This window comes from Podarcis muralis, chromosome 16 (genome assembly GCF_964188315.1).
Source record: "Podarcis muralis chromosome 16, rPodMur119.hap1.1, whole genome shotgun sequence".
NCBI classification, from domain to species: Eukaryota; Metazoa; Chordata; class Lepidosauria; order Squamata; family Lacertidae; genus Podarcis; species Podarcis muralis.
This window is the reverse complement of record NC_135670.1, coordinates 27254929-27268502: the sequence shown is the minus strand read 5'-3', so window position 1 is coordinate 27268502 and position 13574 is coordinate 27254929. Positions and strand designations below refer to the sequence as shown.

Sequence of the window (13574 nt, the reverse complement as noted above, 5' to 3'; positions counted from 1 at the left end):
TTGTCTTGGGATGTTCACAAACATTCTTAACTGTGAGGAGGGGAGGAAGGCAGGCCTGGGGGCCTAAGGGGCAGGGGGAGGCTGTGGCAGATGTGCTGGTTGAGCAGTGGGAGAGGAAAGGAAGGGAGGAAAGACGAGGCTTCATCTGCAGTAACCAAACATCCCCTCCACCTCTCTCCCTCCAACTCCTGCTTCCCCTGCGCTGTCCTATATAGAATCTTCAGTGGGCTCGCGATGTGTTGCTAGGCAGCAGTCTCCCATGGCAGCAGCTGAAGCACATGCCAGCACAGGGTCTCTTCTGCGAGAGGAACAAGACCAATTTCTTCAATGTAAGTTGCCTGTACCTGAAACTTGTGGCTGTTTGTTTGTGTTTACATCTTTTTGTATACCACCCAATTAAGAGTGCCCTCTGAGCAGCTAATTCCCCCCCCCCCCTTCTCATTTTACATCTCCTTTTCATCAGGTAAGTCTGTTAGGAGGCAACCTTCAAAGCAGAGAAGAATTTGCAGCAAAGCAAAATGTGTTCCCTACACAGGAGCGATGCTTAACAGAGGCACAACTGCTTTCTTCCCCTGCATGGAGAGATCCAAGGGGAGGGCAAAGGGTCTTGACATCCTTCCCATTCAGTGGCTAGCACACATCTTGAGCTCCCAAGAGTTTCTGGCCAAACTAAGGAAGCTGCTTGAACCCTGTTAGCAAACCTCTGTTGCTCTCCCACATGTGCATGAGGTGGACTTGTGAATGAAGCTGTCTGCAGTAGAGAGGGCTTGTTGACTGGTTAGTAGCTGTCATGGCCTTTGGCTAGCACAAAGAACTTAATGAATGAATGAATGACTGGTTAGTTGGCCCCTGGAAGGGAGAAGAGGCTCTGCCTGAGGAAGGTTGTGGTGGGGTCTTACAGGCTCTTCTCTTTAATTAAAATGCTGCTACCCTGCCTTTCTGCCTGATAGCAGTACTCCACAGAAAGAAAATTAAAACACACACATAAGATTAAAGAAAAAAATGAGGCCATGGTGACTGGGAAAGTCCTATGCTCCCAGCTCCTGCTCTTAAAGGTTCTGCTTTGGCCACATGGGAAAATCCCCCCCCCCCCAACTTTCTCCTCTCAGGCAGTTGGTTCTTCTTGAATCTCTGTGTGTGTGCGTATGCACACTGATGTTAAGCCTTGGATGAGGCAGCTGCAACTCCACCTCTGAAGCTGTTGCTTCTGCTGCTATTTAATAACATATCTCTCACTTCTGTCAATAAGTAAAAGGTAAAGGTACCCCTGACCGTTAGGTCCAGTTGCGGACGACTCTGGGGTTGTTACGCTCATCTTGCTCTATAGGCCGAGGGAGCCGGCGTTTGTCCGCAGACAGCTTCCGGGTCATGTGGCCAGCATGACTAAGTCGCTTCTGGCGAACCAGAGCAGCTCATGGAAACGCCGTTTACCTTCCCGCCGGAGCGGTACCTATTTATCTACTTGCACTTTGACGTGCTTTCGAACTGCTAGGTTGGCAGGAGCAGGGACCTCACCCCGTTGCAGGGATTTGAACCGCCGACCTTCTGATCGGCAAGCCCTACGCCACCCGTGTCCCCCTGTCAATAAGTACTGAAATATAAAAGCAGAAACAGGAATTGAGGGGAGCTGACAAATGCACCTGAGTTTAAGCAACACCGAACCAAGCAGAACTTGCAAAAAAAATGAAAAAGTGTGTATGTAGAAGAGAGAAAAAGAGATTTTGCAACACTTAAGTTGCCTTCATGTCTGATGGTGATTTGTAAAATGGTTTTTATTGCAGGGTTGATATAAAGGGCAATGAGGAGAGAAATGTAACATTCTCTCCACACCTTAAAGCAAAGCCTAAATGCTGGCGGCTATTCTGGAGCCTCAGTGAATTCTAGTTCCTTGCCTTGTCAGATCAACTTCCTCCATACGGTCCATGACTTGCACCCCACTTTTGTGGATTATTTCACTTTACATGGACAACAACCAAGCAGAGCAAGAGAGGGTTGGCCAAAGGGTTCCTCCGTCTGCTGTGTTGTAGATTGTGTATATTATGCCTGGTGCCATATTCTATAAAACATTTATGAGAGCACCGTGTAAAAAAGAAATAGATCCACACTGCTGCCTGTGACTTCTGCTGCAGGGCTAAATCCTTGGGGTCTGGTCTTTTCCCCAGTGTTGTGCCACGCTGGGGTGCTCTTCACTTTCGCCCCCGGGAGACAAGCTGGAGGAAGAACCCATCCCCCCTTCTTATTCTTCTTCATCATCTTCAAACCTTCCCGTCATCTTTTACCTCTTCATCAACAGAATTTTCTAGGTCTGCCAGGGAGGGATGCGTGAAATGTGTGGCTGCTGTTGCCGCCAGAATCCCTTTTCCTCCTCCGCTGAGCCTTTTCAGCAGCCTTCCGCCCCCAACCCCTTAAAGGGTCGGGGTTGGAATTGCTTCACTGTGTGGGAGAGCCTGGAGGGAAACCAGCCAATTCCCCTCCTTTCTCTGCCACCGCTGCCGCCATTAGGAGTCAGGATATCGCCTTGCCCCCGGGTCAGTGTCCCTGGGCCAGTTGTCATCTTTCAAACACTCCTTCCTTGCAGCTATTTCTGCCAGAAAAGGGTCAGGGTTTGATACTTCTGCAATCCACACTCACCTCTGCATGTGCCATGAGAAATGGGGGTGTTACAGCCTGGAGTCAGCTCTGGCTCCTACAGATTGCAGTGCAGTGTTTTTCCATCCCAAGAAGTCTCAAATATGCAGGGCCATTTGAAAGTGCATTCAACATACAGCCGTTTTCCCAGTCCCTGACAGCCCATCGTTTGTCTTCACTCATGCACCATGGGGGGTAAGAGGAGTTCAAAGTCAGCAAGTCTCTGTCTAGCCCAGCCTTGGTTTCCCAGATGTTGTTGGGCTAAAAGTCTCATCTTCCATAGCCAGCAGAGGGGGATAATGGGAGTGGTAGTCCTACAACATCTGGGAACCCAGGGTTGAGAAAAGCTGGGCTAGCTTATGAGGTGCAGCCTCATAGGGGATCACAGGCCACTCTCTACCAGGGGTGATGTTGGTGCCCATCGGCAGGATTCAGATATCAGCCTCCCCTCAAGAAAATCTACAGGGGGGCTACCTGGACTTCACCATTCACTGCATCAGACAGGTTCCCCTTTGCCGATGTGGCGGTGTTGCTGACGGCCCTGTGCTATGTAGGTAGGGGTCTGCCTGCTCTGGGATTCTGGGGCTCCTTATTTACTTCCTCCTGCCGTGGAGTGGAGACACTTCTCTACCAGCAGAGAAAGGAACATGGGGACCTATCAGGATGTTTCTTATGGTTGGTCTGCGGAGGGTATCCGGCTTCACCCCAATTCTCAGCTCCAAAGGAAGGGTGCTCCTGTCTTGGCTCACAGGGATTTTAGTCAAGGGTAGTTTGAGGGCTGGGTGGAGAAGTTTGCGTCTGCTATACTCTCTCTCCTCCTTCTCTGATCTTGTTCTGTTGCTACCATTGCTGGGTCAATTATCATTCTTCAGGCTTTTTGTTGCGTCTGTTCCATTAGCACTAGGGGCTTACTCCTAGCAGACATTTCAAGTTTGTTTAGAATGTAAATTTTATCATCTATGGATAAGAACCATTTAAAGACTAATTGAAGTGGATTTGAAAACAGAATTGTGATGTATGGGGTTTTTTTGCACTTAAACAGAAAGATGCTACGCTGCAGATGTGCAGTTGTGTCTTGTGGCTGCACAGAGGGGCAAATCCTCCCCCCTCTTGTCCGCCTGTTCAGTGGACAATTAAGTTGAGGTCATATTATGATTTCCTGTCAGAAAGCAGGAACGAGGCAAGGATTCCCCATGAGGTGCGCTTGGGATAGGATCTGCAGATCAGTGCAATTGTGTCATCAAGTTCAGTTATGCAGATATGAGCCCTGACTTGTGTCTAGTGTATGTGTGTGTTGGGCCAGCCTTTCCCTCGGGAACAGTAGCTAAGTAACGTGCCCTCTTTTTATAAGAATGAACTACTGTCAGGAATGGGTTTAGGAGCTGCCCATCCTTTCCACTTCTGGTTTGTCAGCACAATGTCAGCCGCTGTGGCACTGTTTTCTCCCCCCCCCCCCCCCCCCACAAAATATTCATGGGATAAAAAGGTGCTGAGAAATTGGTACTTCTCTAAGGAGGTTCAGGTAGTTGGGATTCTGCTTTCATCGTTAGCATCCTCCTAATTGCCAAGCGATTTAGGCTTCCCATCTTAGGTGGATGAAGGCTTCTGCAGTCCATCTTATTTCCTAGAGCAGGTTGCAATAGCCTTGGCTGGGGCAGATGCTGCTTATTCTTCCAGAATCTGGCTTAATGGCACTGCTCTTTTCATCCAACGTATAGAGAAGGCTCCTGAAAGTCTCCCTCTAATAATAGTACAGTGGTACCTCGGGTTAAGTACTTAATTTGTTCCAGAGGTCCGCTCTTAACCTGAAACTGTTCTTAACCTGAAGCACCACTTTAGCTAATGTGGCCTCCTGCTGCTGCCGCGCCGCCGGAACACGATTTCTGTTCTCATCCTGAAGCAAAGTTCTTAACCCAAGGTACTATTTCTGGGTTAGCGGAGTCTGTAACCTAAAGCGTATGTAACCCGAGGTACCACTGTATTGTATAACTGTGTTATACAGAAACGGACAAGGAGAAACTGAAAATTGATGGGAGATTTTAAAAAGAAAAATGGGATCTGGGCTCAAACTGTGAGTCACGTTTTAGAAATCAGCTGCGTTCATGACCCAATCAAGTTTCTGAAGACTGTTGCCACCAAGTTGGCTGCTGCAGATAGCGTCGGTGTTGTGCTGGGTGCAGGTCAGGCAGGAGATTTTGCTGGTTTAAAAAAAAACAAACCCAAAAAACAAACAGATCGCCTGGGTTCTCTTGTTGGGGCCTTGAGCGAAGCCTTTCGGTGGGAGTTGGAGAGAGTTAGCTCTAGAAACAACAGGTGACTCCCCCCAAAAAGCGACCTGGGGTGAAGTTTTTTTCTCCTCCGTGCCTGGTTCCATGCGGAGGTGGGGGTTTTTTTGGCTGAGCGAAGCGTGAAACGGGCCAGAAATTCTTGGAAGCCTTCAAAGGCCGGGCAGAGCTGCCGCTGCTGCTGCAGGCAACGCTGGAACCCGAAAGTGCCCCGGAGAGGCGACGCGTGTTTTCCTGGCTGCGCGGCCACTTCGCTCGGGGGAGCAGGTGCCCAAGGGGGGAGCAGGTGCCCAAGGGGGGTAATCGGGCGGCGGCCCCGGTGCTACAGCAGGTCCTTCTCGGTGACGTTGGTGGGGTGCCCTAGAGGAGAGGGAGAGCGAAGTTTGCGCAGCCCGGCCGAGGCAGAAGCTGGCGGCGCCGCCGCTTGGCTTTGCGCTCTGGCTTCCCTCCGGCGCGGGGGTGTCGGGGAGCTCCGCCTCTCCTCTCTCTCTCGCTGGCTGGCTGCCTTCCTGGCGGGGCTTCTCGGGGGCGGAGAGCCACGTGACGGGCGCCGTCTCGGGGAAGAGCCCCCGATGGCAGCGCCAGCGATGGGCAGCGCGGCGGCTCCCGCTGCCGCCGCGGGGCCTGCCGCTTCGCCTCCGCGCCGCCGCGGGGGAGCCTTCTTCGGGGCGCGGCAGGAGGCGGCCTTGCGGGCGGCCAGCCCCAGCACCACCACCAGGGCGCGCAGCTGCCGGGAGCCGCCCTGCGCCCAGCATGGTGAGAGCAAGCGAGCGAAGGGGAAGCCCCCGCCTCGAGGTAGCCTCGGGGCTCGGCTGCGCAGCGCCCGGCCTTGTTTGGACGGGGGACTGCGGGGAAAGCCCCGGGAGGCGGGCGGGGGGCGGCCCCTGGGCTGGCCGGATTGCGTGGGAGGAGGAGGAGGCCTGCCGAGCGGAGCGCCGCCTCCGCCTGCAAATCGCGCGGGTTTCCAGTTAGCAGCGACGCGGCTCTCTTTCCTCGGCTACCGTCGCCTTGGTTTAGGTTGCGTAGGTGCCGATGGAGCTTTCCCTGCGCCCGCCACCTGCCGGGGAGCCCGATCGCTTGGCCCGCCGCTCAGCGGCTGACGAGGAAGACGAGTCGGCGTCACCTCTCCGACGGGCCGCCGAGCGCAGCTCTGCTGCTCTGACTTCCCAGGGGAAGAAATGCGCGGCTCTTTCCGGCCCTGGAAAGCGGAGCTGGCTGGGGCTTGCAGGGAGGTGTAGGTGAGGAAACGACGGAGCGCTGGCCGGGCGTGGAGCCCCGGAGAGGCTCCTTCTCTGAAACCTCTCTGGCGGTGCCGTGGGTCCGCTGGAAACACGAGTCGTTGTCTCCAAGCTCTCGGGATGCTGTAAATCCCTTGAGCCCGATCGGAGGTGCGCTGCTGGTGGTTGCTCCAGTGTTTGTGGTCTGTGCCCCAGAGAGCCTTCCCAATTGGTCCAGCCGAGGTGGAGGATGGAAAGAACGAGGGAGGGAGGGATACAGGGAGGAGAGCAGGGGGCCAGCAGCTGTCTGTTCTTTGAAAGCACATTTCCCACCCCCTCCGAAAGAATCCCGGGAACTAAGTTTATTCAGAGCACTGTGAATTGTAGCTCTGGGAGAGGTAAACTAGAGGTCCCAGGATTCTTTGGGGGCACACTCAAAGGCGCCTTGAATGTATGGTTAGTATGGAACATTAGTCAAGGAGAAGCTTTGGACTATGTGAGAATGTGGTTGCAAAAGTGCCATGGGGTATCCATGGGGTAGTGTCTTAATGGCACACAGCACACACTCTTCACCTTCCTTTCTTTTTTTTAATCTTCCATCATTTTGTGGACTCTCGTTTGTTTAAAAAAACATTTCTTGAAGGCTGGGAATTCAGTTGCCTCTTGGGAACTGAATTACTTGTGTAGCCTTTTACAAAAAACAGGCCTGCAGGACTTCTGTTTGTTTAGCCCTTTGAGTCCTGTGTACATTACCTCCTCAATGGGCATCTTCTCTGGATTTTTTAATCCTCCCTTTACATGGGGAGTTTGCTGTGCCAGGTCTGCAAATAGCTCTATTCAAGCCTAGAAAAGTCCTTATACTTGCCCTTTGCGTGATGTCTTGGATAACAAAGTTAAGATCAAGAATGTCTGCCCTGCAATGGAATGTCATGGTTTGTTTGTTTACATGTTCTCTGGGCCTGATGAAGCCTTTCAGTTTCAGCTTGGAAATCCTGAATGAATTAATTCCAGTTGCATTTCATATATTGAAACTGCAGGTGGGGAAGAAACTTTTGTCCAAAGCTGTCACTAGGCCTCCTCAGAGACCCAGAGAGGCCCTGGCCACTTTCTGCTTTTGAGGCCCTCTAGAGCAGTGTTTCCCAACCTTGAGCCTCCAGCTGTTTTTGGACTACAACTCCCATCATCCCTAGCTAGCAAGACCAGTGGTCAGGGATGATGGGAATTGTAGTTCAAAAACAGCTGGAGGCCCAAGGTTGGGAAACACTGCTCTAGAGAGAATAAAAGTTAAAGTGGCAACCCAAAAACAAGGCATCAAAAATAAAATGAGGTATATTCATAAATGCTGTTTTAGCTGTGAGCATGTGCCACATTTGGGTCAGGTGTGCATAAAAACAGGTTGTGAAACTCACCGAATGCCAAAAATTGAAAAAATGCCTAAATGTGAGGCTCCCTTTGAGGCTGTTGCCCTTGGCCAAACAGCCCTCCTATCGCTTGCAATATCTGCTTCCCACCGTTGATGGTTTCCTCCTGGTTTCTTCCCCTGTGCAGGGAATCTGGCGCATCCCCGTGGATGAAATTGATCGCCCGGGTAGCTTTGCCTCTCACATGAACCGCTCCATCGTCCTTCTGCTCAACGTCTTGTCGCAGCTCAAGGATTACAACACCCTGCTGAAAGTCTCATCTATGCTGCAGAGGACCCCCGACCAGGGAAAGTGAGGACGGCCCAGGCTTCTTGTTTATGGCTTGAAATGCTAAGATGCTGACACACACACGCACACACCCCCGTGGCTGAAACCCTTCTTAACTCTTACATATATTAGTTAGAGAATAACAATGGTTGGTTTGCAAAAGTGCTTGTTTTCGGCCTTGAAGCCTCGCTGTCTAGACTGAACAAGCTGTATCTTGGCTTTAATGCAGAGCAGTTTGTCAAAGGCCAGATCCAGGCACTTTCCTCCCCACTATATACCCTGCAAATCTCTTGTCATTTGTAGGTCCCACTGAGCTGCTCTCAGTGTTGAAAATGGATATTAAAAATCCTTTCCAGGAAAGGAGAGGAGCAGAAAGATAGGAAGAGGATACAGGTGAGGGTGGGGGAATAGAGATTACAGAGGAGCGGGGAACTGGTTCCTGGCTTTTCTGCCCTTGGAGGCCTTTTGGAAGTTATTTCCCACCACAAGAGTTCAGCAAATAATATCAACTGCATTTCCAGCACCTCAGAAGCCACTCTTCCATCTTTGACTGCTCAAAGTAGTTGAGCTCTTAAGGTGGGAATGTGCTCATTTTGGAGAAGCATGTGGTGTGCGTGTGTCACAGATCAAAATCGCAGATAGGCTCCCTCAGATCTTTCTTTGACAGTAGCAACAGCAGTTAACAGTTCCATATTTACATCCTTTTTGCTTTTTCTCATTTTGTACATTGGATGGCATCGCAGGGATCTCTTTCCTTGCCCCCATAAACTGATGGTGTAGATCCTTTGCTGGCTTTAATGATTTCGAGGTCTTTTAGCAGAGCTAAATGAAAGAAACTCAGTCCTGCTTCCTTTCAATAGAGCAACTTTCAGGACCACATTTAACGTTCTCAGCATAAGGACACTGCCTCATACTGAGATAGATGGACTCAATATCGCCTGCACTGACTGGAGATGTCAATGAGGATTGAACCTGCGACCTTCTCCAGGCAAAGCAGGCCCCTTCCCCCTGCACTCTGGCCCCTTCCCCACAATGGTAAGGGTCTCAATCCCCTGCGCACCCCTCAGTCAAGAGGCAGGCTGAGCACCTTCCAGTGGCCAAAAGCAGGTGAACTGAAATATTTCATTTGGGGGAGGGGGTGGAATCAATGAAGTGTGGTTTAAACGTTACATTCAAGCATATTCAATTCAAGCTTTGCTGCAGAATCAATGTTTTCTGGACGGCTTGAAAATTGATTAGATTTCAAGAAAAACACATGAAGGCTCTGAAGAGTGCCAGCATACTAAATTTAGCGTGGGTTAACAGCTGTGCCCATAAATATATCTGCTTCCTAGGGATGGCCCCTTGGAAAAAGTTAATAACCGCTTTATGTTAGATTTGACTGACATCTCTTCCAGTTCCCCAGTTTGGCATGTATTGTGTGCATTCATTGTGCTAATAATTAATTTTATGAAACAATGCATTTCTAAAAGGAAGAAATCTTCCACCCACATCGCTGCTGGCTTCTAGCTGCTGCCGGTTCTTTGGGTGGAAAGTGGTTCAGGGAGCCAGCGTGGTAGAGCAGTGCTATGGTATAGGGGGAAAGGGGGGCAGGCAAGAGAAACAGTTTATCAGTTCCGTACCTCCCATACTGGATAAGCCAGAACCCCCAAATTCCCAGATTTCATTTTTTTTTAAACAAGCAAGCAAGTCTCTAACCCTTGTTTTTGTTTTTCATAAATTGAAAATGCCTCTTGATTGCGAAGAACCTCAGAGTGGCAGTCGTAGGGCCCAATGTTCACTTAGTTGTTTGGTGAGGATCTTGCCAGTTCCTTCCTTTTGGGTTTTTTAACCAATGAAAAAAGCTATAGCAATGGCTGACATTTAGGAAAGCAATCTAACTTATTTATTTTATAAAAATATACTGCCCACTCACATAAAATACAAATACAGTTCACAGCAGTATCTGCAAATACAATAAAATATATATTAGTAGTAATAGTATTATGACTACTACTGCCCCTACTACGGCTGCTGCTGCTGTTGTCATCGTCATCATTTGTTACCCTCTCTTCACCCTAAGGTCCCAGGATGGGTTACAACATTAAAACACAATATTAAAAAAAGTTTTGAACAACTAACTAACTAACTAACTGGCAAAAAACATCCAGAACATGTGTGACTGTCCTTGTGTGATTTTCACTTGCCAGTCACTGCCAGCAGGCAGAAACAGGCTAAGTTTTCGCCCTCCTCTCTAGGCTGTCTTTTTGCTTCCATGGCTGCCAAATGGCCAAGTTTCTCCTTAGAGCCTTTGCTCATGCAGAGCCTCCATCATGGAGGGCTGCTTTGTGACCCCCCCTGCCCCCCCTGCATGGAGTGCTGCTGCATTGCAGTCCTCCTCTATCCAATACTCTATTAAAAAAATATTTTCAGTTTTCAGTTTAACAACAGTAGTCCTCCTTTACATTTGTATCTCTCATTTTGACTTCCCTCCACCCCTCCTCTGGTTACATAGTGAATACTTTTAATTAAACTGCACGTGCCCCTTAACATCTTTTTTTAAAAATTCTATTTACTCTCTCCCCAAGATCACATTTTAAATGCTTGATTTATATTAATCCTACTAATGTATTTAGTTGTTTACAATGATTCTTTAAATAATCTACATAACATCCCCATTCTTTAATAAAAACACTTTCTTCTTGATATCTTATTATTCCCATACGTTTTGCCATTTCTGCGTATTCCATGAACTTTGCTTGCCACTCTTCCTGATTGGGATGGTATCCAATACTCTCAATAGGACTGTAGGCCCCTTCTGGGGGACAAATGGCGGGGGCACCCTAGAGAATTGAAACCTCCATTCCTTTTCCTCCTCCCTTCCTTTCTCTGCCTATTGGAGAGCCACCTGGGTTGGTGACAAGTGAATTGCTGAGGTTATTGAGGTTCCCAGCGTTGACTGTCACATCTAATCACAGCTGCACCTTCATTCCCACTTGTATGTTAGCAACAGCAGCCCCCTGCTGTTCAGCTGATTAGCGTCTGAGGATTCCCCTTAGCTAAGAAAACCTCTTTGGCAAAAAGAGGAGCTTTCGCTACCTGCCTGTCACAGAGGGAGCGCCATGGCTGAGGCTCTTCATCCCTCCATAATTTCTGGCTGAAGAATTGCTCATCCACTGATGGGCAGCATCCATAAAAGCTAACTTTTAATAAATTAGGAACATAATTTTACAGTGTTGTTTGGCAAAGAGGAAGCAGTTAGAAAGTCAAAGTCTTTCTTAGCCTGGATGCCTCTCGATTTCCTCTGGTGACGGAGGTGCATTATTTAAGCTTAAAATAATAAAAAGTTATCTGGGAGAATTGATAGTGGCCCTAGGAGGTCAACTTGATTGCTATGCATTAAGAATAAGTTGCTTGGTTACTCCCTTTTTCATGATGTTAGGCAATGCATCTCTAATTGTGGGCCTCATTCAGTGCCAAGTAGCTGATACGGCCAATTCCAGCCAGTCCATTGCCCAGGAAATCTTGAGAGTACAGAGCGTTCCATGCCCCTTCAGTGCCTTGTTTGAGATGTTCTTCACTGTGTTTGGCTCTCTGGAGACTGGCTGGCATGTTTATTTAGCAGTGGATTAATTTACTCCATCAGGGTCTAATCTGGGGCTGTCGGCAGCAGCAAGTGAGGGGAAATGGAATCATCATCATTTCAGTTTTTATCTCTGCGCAGGTGAAGCGGATCTGGCGATGCTCTGTGTATAGATTTGAGTAGATTTCCTGAGTTGGTGCACGGAAAAGACAAACAGCCTTTTTGCGTGCTGTTGCAACAGGAAGGCGTTCTGGAGTTCAGGACAGGCGTAGCTGAGAAGCCCAGCGGATGTCAACAAACCCAGTTAGAAGCCAAACGCGTTGATATTAAGCATGAGTTCTAAAAGGATTTAAATATTTGTTTGAGAGCTTTTGCGTGGGTACCCGACGTTGGAAGCAAATGTGGGAGGAGTGTCTTTTTCTGTGTTCATTGTTCCTCTTTAAATAGAAGGCTACGGGCTTTTAAGAGCAAAGCAAGTCAGGCTTTGCTGTTGTGGGCAAAGGCATGCACATGGTGAAGCAGCAATGTGGTTGCCCTCTTTGCCCTGTCCCTGGGCTAGCCTTGCCCCAAATGGTTGTGGGTTGAATATAGAAGGAACTCCTCCTCATGAGCAGCTGCAACACTCAATACTACTGGGGGAGGAGGCAGCATCATGACCCCACTTCTGAGTCCCTATGTGGGTGCCCTACATACAAGTAACACATGGATCTCACATACGGGTGAAAACTCAAGGGATGTCCACTGATGGGACTCTACCTAAGCAAGGGATAAAGAGATGATGGTGCAGACAATAGCTAAGGAGAGGCCTTCCAGCCTGTGTAGGAAGCCATGAGAAAGACCAAGGCAGTGTTTGCATGAATGTTAGGCAAATACTGTTGGAGGTTAATGGAGGAGGAAGAAAGGCCTTTCTCAAGGCCAGGAGTGTTAGGCGCTGCTGGTACCTCCAGGGAATCCTCAGCTAGTAGCCATACACTCTGATGATGGAGAAGGCAGGCCTGACACTATCTCTTTCACAAAAACATTGCTGGGATGAGGAAAGGAGCCCCTGCCCCTGTTGCTTCCTTTCATCAATTTCCCCTCTTGGTGCAGGAGCCTTGGAGGGCTTGGTAGGCCTCAGAATGCGGCCACACAGTGAGGGGCGTATCTTTGGAAACAGCCGTCTACGGTCTAGAGGCGATTCCCAGTGAGTTACTGAGGGATACGCAACATTCTTGTGCTGGCCTGCTTAGATTCTCAGCATAGCCGAAGGATTTAAACATAGTCCATGCCAGCACGTAGTCATTTGTGGCTCTTAAGACTGAAGCTGCCGCTGGATAAAATCGCGAAATGGACGTATTGTTGGGCCTTTGCTTCTGGCTTTGTGCGAGAGCGGTCGAAGGAAGTTTGTTTTCTTTGAGCAAGCTCACTAGACTGGAGTGAAACTTCTTTATTGTGTATGTGTATGAAAGGAAAAGAGACACACTTGTCTCAGGTTAAGGAAAAACCATTGTAGTCTTCAGTGCATTTTGAATATCTTTCTTTTTTTAAAAAGATATTTATTAAGATTTTCAAAGTATTACAAAATGAAAAAAGAAAAAAGAAAAATACAAAATAAAAATAGTTAAAAACAATTCCATCTTTCCATTACTTATCTTTCATTTGCTTGTTTCCCAGACCTCCTCACACTTCCCTTTTTTGTATTCCAGTTCAATTTGTTAGTTCAGCAAATCCTTTCCCTCTTTGTTTATCCTAATCTTTAATCTTAAAATATTATAACATTAAATTTTTACCTGTTAATAATCCATTTTTTCATATTCCTTATAGCATTATAGCTAAAAACCACTTAACTTCTTATCCAACATTCATTAATTTTACAGTATTTCTGTAAGTAGACTTTAAACTTTTTCCAATCTTCTTCCACCGACTCTTCTCCCTGGTCTCGGATTCTGCCGGTCATTTCCGCCAGTTTGAACAAAATGATATCTTGGGGACATCTGAAGAGTCCTTTAACTGGATTGGGGGCCACAGGGGGCATCTCCTCCTGGTCTCAACAGTAGCCAGCCAGGTACTTCTTGGATGTCCACAAGCAGGACCTGAGTGCAAGTGGCTTTCTCTCCACTTGTGATTCCCAGGAACCTGGTATTCAGAGGGATCTGGTGGTCTTCTGAAGGTATTATCAGTCACAGTGGTGAGCTCTGGTTAGGATAAACCCTCC

General features: G+C 48.5%; 1 protein-coding gene across 5 annotated transcripts in view; it reads left to right on the top strand.

The window, feature by feature from the left end:
- Positions 1–13574, top strand: part of CABIN1 (calcineurin binding protein 1) — a 57447-nt gene that overhangs the window by 30795 nt on the left and 13078 nt on the right. For all 5 annotated transcript variants that reach the window (XM_028710834.2, XM_028710832.2, XM_028710833.2 and 2 more), the window contains exons 29-30: positions 216–329; positions 7679–7842. In XM_028710834.2, coding sequence (XP_028566667.2) covers positions 216–329; positions 7679–7842 — 278 coding nt within the window. The remainder of the gene's footprint in view (positions 1–215; positions 330–7678; positions 7843–13574) is intronic.